Raw genomic sequence first — 12968 nt, forward strand, 5'->3', positions numbered from 1 at the left:
TCCCATCTTATATATCCCTTCAATAAAAAAACAGATTGACAAAAAATAACACAAGCAGAATATGGCAGCATACACACCTCAATTAAAAGAAAATAGGACTGGCACGCTACGGGACATAACACTTCTATATCGGCACAGTGCTCCTAAAAGGTTGCCTACCCCTGCTGTAGAGAATAGGGGAGCACAAAGATGGTCATGTACTAAGACTACGTGTATAACGTTCTTCATTTAGGTGGAAAACTACACATTTAATGTCCTTGCAATTCACAAGGCTGTTGGTATTGTGAGTCAGTTGACCAGAAATTAACTCCTTCACTTATTTACGCATTCTTATTGTTTAGGAATATTAAAGAAATCCCAAAACAGTCAAAAATGTAATCTTTATCAAAAGTGACAGAGATTCTTTCATAATGTAAGAAATTTGAATCAAGGTTTGAATGTGTGGTCACATTCACTGCAGTTATCCCAGCACATTTTCTTACCAAGAGAGTAAAACCAGGGCAGGAAAGAATTGTGTCAGAAACAGGGATATTTTACAAGTATCCTAAAAGTCCCAAACAAAGAAGATATCCCGCTCTGACTTAGATAACCCCGTTATTTTGTTCACTGCAGGTAGGGTTGCGTATAAAGTCAATTGAACGTAGCAGTGAGTGGAGACACATTTCCAAGTGATAATTGACAGAGCTGGCTCCGGTGTTTAGAGCTCAGTCGAACTGACAAGCATTAACTGTGCTGAGAGTCTGAGTTTCGGCCAATCCGATGCGAGTTTCCTGGTGACGCTGCCCTTGCTGGTGGCAGTGTTGGTGTTTAGAGCTCGGAGTGGCTGGTGAAGTGATGTCACGCTGAGGCTGTCAGTGACATCTGACTGCAGAGAGAAGGGAAGAGGGAGGAATAACAGAGACACAGGGAGAGAAGACTCACAAAGGGAAAAAAGAGACAATCTTGAGGAGAGGGACAGGTAGAGATATACTGCCCATTGGAGGCAGGTCTGCCATATTATAGATACAGTCAAACTTCAACCTTAACCTGGATGATCTGCTCCCTGTGACGAGCCTACAGACAGCAACACATTATCCCTGCCAGAGACTGTGACAGCAAGGGCAGCAAGAGCAGGGAAGTCTGATCTCTCAGCGGTGACACCTTGGCCCTGGCCAGCCCATCATTGGCCATGGACACCCAGGCTGGAGAGGAAGGCTCAGGGGGTAATGGCAGAGGAGGACCTGTGCTGCACATTGTGGTGGTTGGCTTCCACCACAAGAAAGGGTGTCAGGTGAGCAGAACTGTGCTGTGTCCCCCCACTAATACATTAGTCCCCAGGGTGCACCTGCTCACCCACAGCATTCTCCAGCTACAGAAAAATAAACTTGAGGCATGAATGTATATGGGTCACACCCCCTGCCTTGGTGTGCATGCTCCTATGGTGCTCTTTATAGCAGCACAGGGTTTAGGTGTTTCTTTCAATTCATTACAATCGTTTGTCTCTAGATGATTCTCTATTAGAAATAGTTATACTTTGCTAGTTGTCAAGTCAGATCTCTTCCCAGTTCTATATGTATTTTTATTTACTGTTGACGATGGTATTGTTTTGTGCACCGATTAGCAATATTACGCATATAGTAACGTCAGTGGATTAAGGGATTTCCTTAAAATTACACTGTAATATAAATCAAGTCCTGGGCACCTATACCTATTAGTTTTACAGTATATCTCCCCCCTCCCCCCACCCCTTGCCTGTAGAGCTTTGTATGTGCATTTCTTCTGAAATCCCAAGTGGACATATTTGCCCTGTAGCACATTCTGTAAGTTGTTCCATCAAGGTTGGGTGTTTTTCACTCATCACCTTATGTCCTTGTATATTTACCTTACATTTTATTTTCACGCAGATTGTGTACTTACAAGATGCTTGTTCTTGCTTTCAGAAATGCATCAGTTACTATTTATGCAGGCTATCCTTCAGTACTAGTGGCGCTTATTCCCAAGTATCTCTGTCTCCTAATGGCTAAGTGGCTTGTGGTTAAAAATCAAGATTTATTTTCTGACCTCAATGTAATATACAATTGTTTTGTATAGTGTTTATGTGGATAATGTTAGCATGTGATTTTTTTTTTTTTTTTTTTTTTTTACCCATTATGGTTTTACTTATTTTATGGTATCATGACTGGAATTATTAAAATAACTGAAAATATTTTCCATCACCATTAAAACTGTTTCCTTATAGGCCTAGATGTTTTTATTGTTTTATAAAGCAAACATATACTGCGAGACGTAAAGGTGTTTATTCCTGATTGAGTATAGTTTAATTACAGTAGTGTAATATTTATTCTCACAGTGATTGCTTATTATTATATTTGTAAACTTTCATATAGGTAGGGCCTCTCTGTCTAGACCTGTTACCTCTAGCACTTACTTTGTTGTTGTTAGCTGATGGTTTGTAGTGTATGATATGCAAAAATATGTAGTGATTCTTACCTCCAGCAGGATGTAACATGTATGGTGTAGAATGCTGCAAGTCTTTTGCATTTATGTGGTACATATGCACATAAAACAAATATAATAATTCCAAAGGTGAAAAGGGGGTGGTTATGCTGTAAATTAGTTGCACAGGGGGGGAGAAATTATCATTTTGAAGATAAATAGTTCGACACCATTTTGAATTGCTTTCATTCACAACCATGTACTAAACATGCTGTCTTAAAAAATCTTAAAGGGACACTATAGTCACCTGAACAACTTTAGCTTAATGAGGCAGTTTTGGTGTATAGAACATGCCCCTGCAGCCTCACTGCTCAATCCTCTGCCATTTAGGAGTTAAATCCCTGTTTATGAACCCTAGTCACACCTCCCTGCATGTGACTTGCACAGTATTCCATAAACACTTCCTGTAAAGAGAGCCCTATTTAGGCTTTTATTGCAAGTTCTGTTTAATTAAGATTTTCTTATCCCCTGCTATGTTAATAGCTTGCTAGACCCTGCAATAGCCTCCTGTATGTGATTACAGTTCAATTTAGAGATTGAGATACAATTATTTAAGGTAAATTACATCTGTTTGAAATTGAAACCAGTTTTTTTTTCCATACAGGTTCTGTCAATCATAGCCAGGGGAGGTGTGGCTAGGGCTGCATAAACAGAAACAAAGTGATTTAACTCCTAAATGACAGTGAATTGAGCAGTGAAATTGCAGGGGAATGATCTATACACTAAAACTGCTCTATTTAGCTAAAGTAATTTAGGTGACTATAGTGTTCCTTTAAGTACAAAACTCTTATTATTATTTCTGGCACAATCCTTGTTTATGAACTGATGGACACTTTAAAAAAAATGAGGGAAATATTAAGTAAAATAACATTTATGTACTTCTAAAGATGTTCATATAATGCTACAATGCTAATCTAATTTATAAAACTGATGCTACACAGAAGACATATTTCACTTCCTTAGAACCGGAATGAAATTAGTAGGCGCATAATACTCAAGACCTTCTTTTAGGTACTGCATAGACTAGCTGTGGTCAGGGCAATATTTGCCGTGATGGTGAGATAATACATGATACTTATATAATATAACAATAGATAGTGACACCAGTCGGTTGTGGTGTGCCGGAACCGACAAGGCAGTAGGCCTATAATAAAGAGGGTCCACCTTAGAGGGTGATGTGACGAACGGGAGTGGTGGGAGGGGTCATTCGCCAGACCAACAATGGTAGAGTGGGAGAGGATTGGTAGCCCTTATATAGGGGACCCAAGCCCCTCCCACAACTACAGGCCCAGCCTTCAATTTGTCAAAATGATCTGCAGGTTCATCAACTGGTGTGACACCAGTTTATCATCATCATGAAGTAGAATCTTAGAAACTGTTACAAGTGGCACTGCCATACAGTATAAGTAGTGCATCAAACCAATTTATGCATCTATACTCTCAGATGATAACACAGGATGCTGGGGTAAAGTAGTTTAATTTGCATCTAATTATGTCACCTTTATGCATTATACTATGGCTGGTGATGTAAATGTTGTGGGATCTCATACTCCAAGAGGAACAAACTATTTGATGACCCTGACAAGTCTGCTTTAAATGGATCATAACCCTCTTTGCATATGACTAGCAAGTGAATGCTTAAAAATAGAGAGTCAGATTATTTATTCTTATGAATTAGGGAATTACAAATTGGGTGTTGTGTGCAAGTTCATAATCCCAGCGCATCAACATGTAATCTATGAATGTCTCAAACCAGCTTTTGATTTATGCATTTTGACTAGCACACTGCCAGAGGCATTTATTTTTGCATTACAGCTGCACTCTAAAGCCATAAACAAGTACATTGTAGAAAATGCCACTGTACTATATAAATGCCGCAGATTTTTAGTGTTTGCAAAGCTGTAAAAATTTAAAGAATGGGAGAAAAATATTGAAACCTATATATGTTGGTGTGTGCATGAATGATCCAGTTGATCAATTTTGTACTTCTTTTAATATTGTTGTGCTTTGAAGCTAATGGAGAATTCACTGAGCATGATTTTCAAGAGGCCTCCACTACAGTTACACTGTAGTTTAATGAACTTGGCCTAATTAAGCCACTTTGGTGTATAGATCATACCCCTGCATTCTCACTCTTCATTTAGGAGTTCAATCACTTTATTATAATAATAATAATAATAATTATTTACAATTATTATAGCGCTTTTCTCCCTGTGAGACTCAAAGCACTTTACAAGTATACAAACAAAAAGACATAAAAGTTAGGAGTTTCTGAAGGTCAGATAAGCAGACTGAATTCATGATGGAAGAGATATCTAAAGTTTAATCTTATCTTATTGCACATTTTTATTCTCTAATAATAGTCTACTAGACCCTGCAGGAGCCTCCTTTGGGAGATTAAAGTTCAATTTACAGAGTAGGAAATATAAACTTCTAAAGTAAGTTAACATCTGATTGAAAATAAAACCATTTTTATTTAATTACACCAAAACTATTTCAAAAGGCTAAAGTTGGTTTAATGTCTATAGTATCCCTTTAAAGAATCACTCCAAACACCATAACCACTACAATAATCTGTAATGGTTGTAGAGCCAGGAGTGTCATGGTGCTGTACCACTGTAAGATGTCAGTGTTTTAGCATGATTTCACAGCTGACATGGGTCCCACCAGGCTCCAGCACAGCATCCACTGCATCTGGATCTTAGAACAAAGCAGGGTCGTGGAGGACCGCCCTCTTTGGCTGATAGAGTAACCACAAGGCTATCTCTCAGCCAATGAGTGCTGTCTTGAGCTTTTGTTTTAAAATAGTTTGACATCTTACCATGGGACAAAACTAGGGCACTCATGTCACTAAAACCTCTACGTCGGGGGGGCGGAGCCTGACCGCCGAGCGGAGCAGAAGCAGGGGACACAAGCTCCTGCTCGACGGGCTGAAAAGGAGGCATATACGAGGGCCAAATAGCCCAAAGACCTGCCAGGGTGCATCACCCACATCGGGGGTGCACCCCTGAACAGATAGAAGCCTCTTTGAAGCAAGTGGAAGCTACAAAAGCAAGACGCCGCACGCGGCCTACAGCAGCCGGAGCCGGCGGGAGGCGGCCGCTCTCGCAGACACCGGACCCGCCAAAGCAACCAAACGGGTCTCCAACCCCCCCCCCCCCTTTGGACCGGTGGGGGATATCCCGGTCCCCACTGGGCAGCGAGACCAGGCAAGCTAATCAGCCCTCTAGCTACACCGCCGGCTAGACCGCCGAAATATACACAAGATGGCCACCCAGCAGGAGCTCAGACTGGCGGGCGCACACCCTACAATACCAGCTCGCTGCATGGAGGGCTTTGACAGGCTCTGTACGGGCCTCTGGACGTTGCTTCGTCGCCGCGGGGTGTCCAGCACCCAAGCAGCCAGAACAATCGCCCTATGGATCCGACCTGTGACACGCAGACGCCATTACAGGTACCCACTCCAAGCCAACAGGCCCTCTAAGCGGCCACGAAGGCGCCAGGACCCGTCATGGCGGACCGAGGAGCCAAGCTGCCGGAACCCACGCACTCGCTCCCAGACACACAGCAGCAAGATACACAAGCCATCCCTGCAGCCACATCACCTACTCACACCTAAGATGGCTGAACACCGCGTGGCTATACAGGAGGACGCCTCACGTAGAAACACCACAGATGGAAAGGAACCAGGGGGCCACACTGAGCAGCGAATTTTACATAGACACAGCAAGTATCTGCTAACTATGCCTGTAACAGGCATAGGTTGAGGGGCTACTGGACTACATACATAAGCCCCCAGATCGGGCCCAAAGCTGTGGTGCACGCACCCTCCCTCCACACGACCACATGACCCTGGCTTGAACCAAGAAGCACTAGCTACTTTCATATTGTTTTATTGATATCAGTTACACGTATATCACTTTCATTACATGCAAAATTGTTCCTAGATTGTTTCAATTATGCCTTTCCAAAAAATGTGCACCTCTTGAATGCCATATTGCAATAATAGTGTTTAACCCATGCATGCTTGAATAACTTTTCCAAAGGCATACCCACCCTAGCGTGTTATATTACAAACATTGCCTACTAGCCTGTCATCATAGATAAGCGTTACTTATATACATGATAAATGCGTAGACCAACATGTTCCCTAGCCATTTAGATGCTGTTACCGACAAACACGTTGAATCGTACAATGCTTAATGTTCTCTTAAACGATACTTAAATGAAAAAAACAATACTTAAATAGATTGCTAACACAGTATAATTGTTGACCTTAATATTTTTATCTTTATTTTTTACCTGTTACTCGCCGCGTCTAGTTTATACGCTTTATTATCATTTCTGTGTACAACCATAAGACGTGTATGTATTACTTGACTAACTCTATACTTAAAAAATGTGCTAAAACCTAAATGTCATAACTGTAAAATGCTGTAATAATACCAATCTTGCATATGCTATTGTGGCATTGTGAGATGCTTATGTTCACTCAAGCACTCAAAAATAAAGAATTTAAAAAAATAAAAAAAAAACCTCTACGTCAGGCAGTTGTAGTTATCGTGCTTGGAGTATACTTCACACACACGAGAGAGAAAACGGGGGTAAAAAAAAGTCAACCTCTTTAGACAGGTATTGTAATTTAAATTCTTGAAGGGGCTCTGCGGGCATTATAATTGCTTCATATATTTGAAGTGGTTACAGGGCTGGTGTCTCCTGAAGGCCTGAGCTTCAATGGGCATCCGTGATTAGCTGAAAGTGTCAACTGACTATCACATTTGCCCATTCCTGGTATTATTTAATTTGGCTAAGGATCTCTACCTTACCCATACCTCTAGTGGGGTTAAAGTCCCTCATTCAGTGTTAAACTGCTTGAAAATGTTTTAACACTAAATAAAGGATTACGTCAGGAGATTCGAGGCACTAGAACACATTGAGATGAAATGGTTATAGAGTCCATTTTAAAAGAACACTTCAAGCACCATAAACACTGTGTGCAGTATTGGTACCGATAGTGCACTGGTGTCCACCATTTTAAAGAGTAAAGCCATTTTAAAATGGTTGGATTTCTTATCTGGGGTCTGCCAAGCACTGTTCCCCACCTCCATTACTGCCCAGTAAGTGCCAGAAGCTGTCTTCACTAAACTATGCCTGCTCTCAGACAGTGTGCTAGCCCTGCATGGCTTAGCTCAGGAGAGGCAGTAGAAGCTCCTGAACGGTAGCTTCCAGCTATCAGTAAGAATATGGTGAGCGGTGTCCAGTGGACACCAGGTTAAAAGAAAGTAGGTACTGATTTAGAATGGATTGATTTTTTACAATTGGGGGAAGGAAATAGGGGAATACACTCTAGTGGTTATGGTGCTTGGACTGTTCCTTTAAGTTATTAGCAAGGTTCACTATCTGAAAACACCGCATTTAGTTTTTTTATTAAAGTACACATGCCACGTCCATGTATATGGGTGCAGAGAAAAACATGTGTGGACTGTATGTTATAATGGAGGGTAAGTGTTTGAATAAAGAGGGTATACTACTCATTAGCAGACAGTTCTATCCTCCTCCCCACTCACAGAAGTAGGCCATTCTCCCCTTCCCCATTACCAGTAGTATGCCATTCTCCCCCTTCCCCATTACCAGTAGTAGGCTATTCTCCCCATTCCCCTCCCTGTCCCCAGTGGTAGACAATTCTCCCCCTTACTCTCCATGCTTCCAATGGTAGGTCATTCTACCCCTCCCCTTCCTGTTCCACATAGTTGCCCATTTTTCCTATTGCCAGTTCAGTAGTAGCATCTGGATATTAACCTGGCAATAAAGGCATTCAATTGCATGCTTACTTCTGGTAAGCTAATAATGCATTGTCTCACTTACAAGTCATATGTAATAGAGACCTCCATCGCTGTGGTGGTGTGATATAATCTTCAGGTATTGAATGCTTAGGAAAGCCTCCAGCAGGCTAGTACTGTCATATCTTTTTTTTGTAAGGGACCAAATAAAGCCCTGTCTATACACGCAAATACTGGCATAACTAAGACTCCAGGACACTTGTGTCATCTAACATGTGCAAAAACATCTGCCATTACTAATACAAATTAGTGATGATGTACCTCATACATCATCCGTCAAAAAGCATGATGTATGATTTGTTTGCATTCTTTCATTAGGCACCTGCACATTATTTAGAAATAACTCATCCGACTTACAGTGTACAATTACTAGGATATGTTATTACACACACACACATACATACATACATACATACATACATACATACATAGTTACATAGCTGAAAAGAGACTTGCGTCCATCAAGTTCAGCCTTCCTCACATGTTTTTTGCTGTTGATCCAAAAGAAGGCAAAAAAAAACCCAGTTTGAAGCACTTCCAATTTTGCAACAAGCTAGGAAAAAAATTCCTTCTTGACCCCAGAATGGCAGTCAGATTTATCCTTGGATCAAGCAGCTATTACCCTACATTATTATTACCCTACATGCATACATACATACATACATATCTTTGTTTATGAGCAGTTAACATGTAATTGTTATCCCTTCATTACTGGTCAATCCAGTGTAATATGAATAGGTTTCAATCCCTCTGTCCTCTTAATATATTATTAGGACATTACAAAATGTATGTCAGGCTGACATGCAGCAATATGGGTTAGGACTTTGTATACTAAACGTCTAGTTGTAATAAATGGTCAAACCCTCATTTTGTTTTCCAGAGAAATATGTTTCAGTCTATGGTAAAAAGTAATTATCAGTAAAAATCAATGAATCTTTGAGATATAATAACCAACTTGATGCAATTTTATTTTCCTTATGTCATTGGTAGTTGTACAAATGTATTCTGCAGATTTGTAATCAAGACGATGATCCTATGTGCAGTGTTCATAGTTACATAGTTACATAGTTAGATAGCTGAAAAGAGACTTGCGTCCATCAAGTTCAGCCTTCCTCACACCTGTTTTTTGCTGTTGATCCAAAAGAAAAAAAAAAAAACCAGTTTGAAGCACAATTTTGCAACAAGCTAGGACAAAAAATTCCTTCTTGACCCCAGAATGGCAGTCAGATTTATCCTTGAATCAAGCAGTTATTACCCTACATTGAAAGATTATATCCTTGAATATTCTGTCTTTGCAAGTATGCATCTAGTAGCTGTTTGAACATCTGTATGGACTCTGATAAAACCACTTCTTCAGGCAGAGAATTCCACATCCTGTTTGTTCTTACAGTAAAAAAACCTTTCCTTTGCCTTAGACGAAATCTTCTTTCTTCCAGTCTAAACGCATGGCCTCGTGTCCTATGTAAAGTCCGGTTTGTGAATAGATTTCCACACAATGGTTTGTATTGGCCCCGAATATATTTGTATAATGTTATCATATCCCCTCTCAGGCGACGTTTTTCTAAACTAAATAGGTTTAAATTTGTTAACCTTTCTTCATAGCTGATATGTTCCATTCCTTTTATTAATTTTGTAGCCCGCCTCTGCACTTTTTCTAGTGCCATGATATCCCTCTTTAGAACAGGTGCCCAAAATTGCACAGCATATTCAATATGTGGTCTTACCAGTGATTTATAGAGAGGCAAAATGATATTCTCGTCCCGAGAATGAATGCCCTTTTTCATGCATGACAATACCTTACTGGCCTTGGCCACTGCTGATTGACATTGCACATTGTTGCATAGTTTGTTGTCTATAACAATTCCCAAGTCCTTTTCGTGTGTTGTTATCCCTAATTCGCTTCCATTAAGGGTATACGTTGCTTGTGTATTCTTTACGCCGAAGTGCATAACTTTGCATTTTTCAACATTAAATTTCATCTGCCATTTGAGTGCCCAGTCCTCCAGTCTATCTAAATCCTTCTGCAGCAAAGTAATATCTTGCTCACATTGTATTATTTTACAAAGTTTTGTGTCATCTGCAAACACTGAAACATGACTTTCAATGCTGTCTTCAAGATCATTTATAAAAATGTTAAATAGAAGGGGTCCCAGAACAGACCCCTGAGGGACACCACTTGCCACCTCTGTCCAGCTTGAAAATTTACCATTAACGACAACTCTTTGTATTCTGTTTTTAAGCCAATGTTCTACCCAAGAACAAGCATTTTCATCGAGACCGATTTCCTTGAGTTTGAACACTAATCTTTGTGATCTGGAGGTTTCTGCAACAAATAAAGTTGCTGTGATAGGAGCTCAGTATTTTCCAGCTTTGACCAGCCTTGATCTTGCAATAGTACAGCACGATGCAAATCCAGATTTGTTTGCTCTCTAAAACACATTTTGTGTGTGTCATCAGCTGAGCACCCAGGCATAGACATCTGCAATATTATACCCTTTCCTCACTATGTTTTATTGTCTTATTCATGCATTTCCATGTTGCATCACAGGGGAAAATGTTAGGGATTTATTAAGATGATAATCATATCCTCATTGGAATAATAGAGTGGGCACTGCATCTGGTGTTTTGCCTCTGCCAGAACATTGCATTTAGCCTCAATATTCTGATGTAAGCTACAATATATGTTGGATATGTTGGGCAATGTTTAGATACATAACATATATTGACAAAAGAGTAATTACACTCCATACCCAACTATAGCCTCGATTGTAATATTTTAGGATTAGATTTTATAAATTCTATATTAATAAAGTCTAAATATTTTTCAAAATGTTAAATAATGTAAAAATGTTATTCACATTGATTACAATATTTCAAAAAGGTTTATTCAAAAATATTACATTGAGGCCAGTAGGTAAAATTTACATTGTTGCAAATTTTGACAAGAAAACAGAAACAGAATGTTACATGTAACAATGAAAGCCTAACTTGTACATTACGGGTGCACAGCCTTTTTAGATGATGATAGGCTAAAATTCTAGCTGCAATATGATGTCAATGAGACCGCTGTGCTTGAATCTTGGAAGTGAGCTTTCTAATGTCTGTTTGCAGGCGGTTTGATATCTGTAGAATTTTTTGAAGGTTTTAATCTCTACTCATCCTCTCTAATTTTGCCTCTTGTTAACCTCCCAACCTTCCACATGTCCTTCCCCAACCAATTTTGTCTTTGCCCACTACTTCTTTTCCATGTGCACTCCTCCATGCGTCTTTCCAGAACCCCCTCATTTTACAGTGGCAGCACATCTGGAAGTTGTCTACTTTCTATGTCAGGCTGCTGCTCATCACCATACCATTTACACACACAACACTTTGTGTGAGGAGAAAGCAGGGAATGTGAGGTCATTTCCAGTCCTTACGTCTCATACTTCACACATAGCACTGAGCCATAAAGTTGAGGAAGACCCCCTAGTCCCCAGTTAAAAGGTGATTTACTCACCCTTTACCAGCACTGCGTGGGTCTTGGCCCCTTGACTGAGATCATCAAACTTGATTATGTCAGCCAAACACGAAACACTGCTCTGCACCAATCAGCATCTCCTTAGAGAGATGCATAGAATTAATGCATCTTTGAGGAACTTTCAGTGCCTCCATTTAGAGATGCTGAATATTCAGAACTGACCCAGGAAGCACCTCTAATGGCTGTTTTAGGCACTGTCCTTAGAGGTGTTCCTAGGCAGTAATGTAAACACTGCATGTTCTCCTGTTTAGCCCACTCTCTTCCTGTATTGCTCCAGTGATATTTCATGGACAACCACTACAGGTAGGAGGTTTTGACCAGGGTGCTTATCTGCTGTTGTCTTATGAGTATGCTTTGCCATAACAGAGTGCTGTGATCTTTTATCAGCAGGGCATGACCCACTGAAAAGCTGTATAGCTTTTTTTTTTAAAGTCAACTGGGTTAGTAGACAAACTGTTCTTTGGAAAGGTGGGAGGGGTTGCGTTGGGAACACCTGTTTTGGCAAGGATACCAGTAACAGGACTATTGACCAAGGGTGGAACAAGGAGGAATTTGCCAAGTTGCCAGACGGACCTGGGCTTTCCTGCAGCCTTGTTAGCCATCTCCTGTCTAAACCTCCAGGCATTTGGAGTTTTCTGGTATACATGGAGAAAACCATCACAAAGCTTAACCAGCAGCTAAGGAGAAACCTTTGGTCTACCTATTGCCACCAGTGCTTGCCCTTTGTTGATAAAGGAATTTCACACTTGGACCATTTGCAAGCTAGGTGAATGTTTAGACAGGCCAGTACTGTAGGCCTGTATTGAAGGCTAAGAATTGTCATGTGCAAACGGTTGGTTGCCATGAGATGGCTTACAGGCTTCCGCTGACTGGATATTTTATAACATCCACAGTGACCAAAAAGCCCAAAGTCTGAAGTAGGATGCTTTCCAGACACATTAGCTGCTCCTGCTGCAAAAACCTCTGGAGTCCAGCCCTGTCTCCTTTGAATGAAGTATGGCATGGGCCACCTTAAGGATATCTTTCGCACCAGGGAACAAAGCTGCAGAAGCAATATCATAGCAGAGGTACTTGATGTAGAACATGTGCATGTAAACCACAGCAGTGTTTATGCTGAGCTGAGAGACATCAAGCCA

The 12968-nt window shown here is 40.6% G+C and overlaps 1 protein-coding gene across 1 annotated transcript in view; it reads left to right on the top strand.

Annotated features, from left to right (window-relative positions):
* Window positions 1–838: 838 nt before the first annotated feature.
* Window positions 839–12968, top strand: part of AVL9 (AVL9 cell migration associated) — a 91223-nt gene continuing 79093 nt past the window's right edge. Inside the window, exon 1 of the mRNA XM_063450634.1 lies at window positions 839–1270. Within this exon, the coding sequence (XP_063306704.1) occupies window positions 1169–1270 (102 nt within the window). The 5' untranslated portion in view covers window positions 839–1168. The remainder of the gene's footprint in view (window positions 1271–12968) is intronic.

The sequence above is a fragment of the Pelobates fuscus genome, chromosome 4 (assembly GCF_036172605.1).
Source record: "Pelobates fuscus isolate aPelFus1 chromosome 4, aPelFus1.pri, whole genome shotgun sequence".
NCBI lineage: Eukaryota > Metazoa > Chordata > Amphibia > Anura > Pelobatidae > Pelobates > Pelobates fuscus.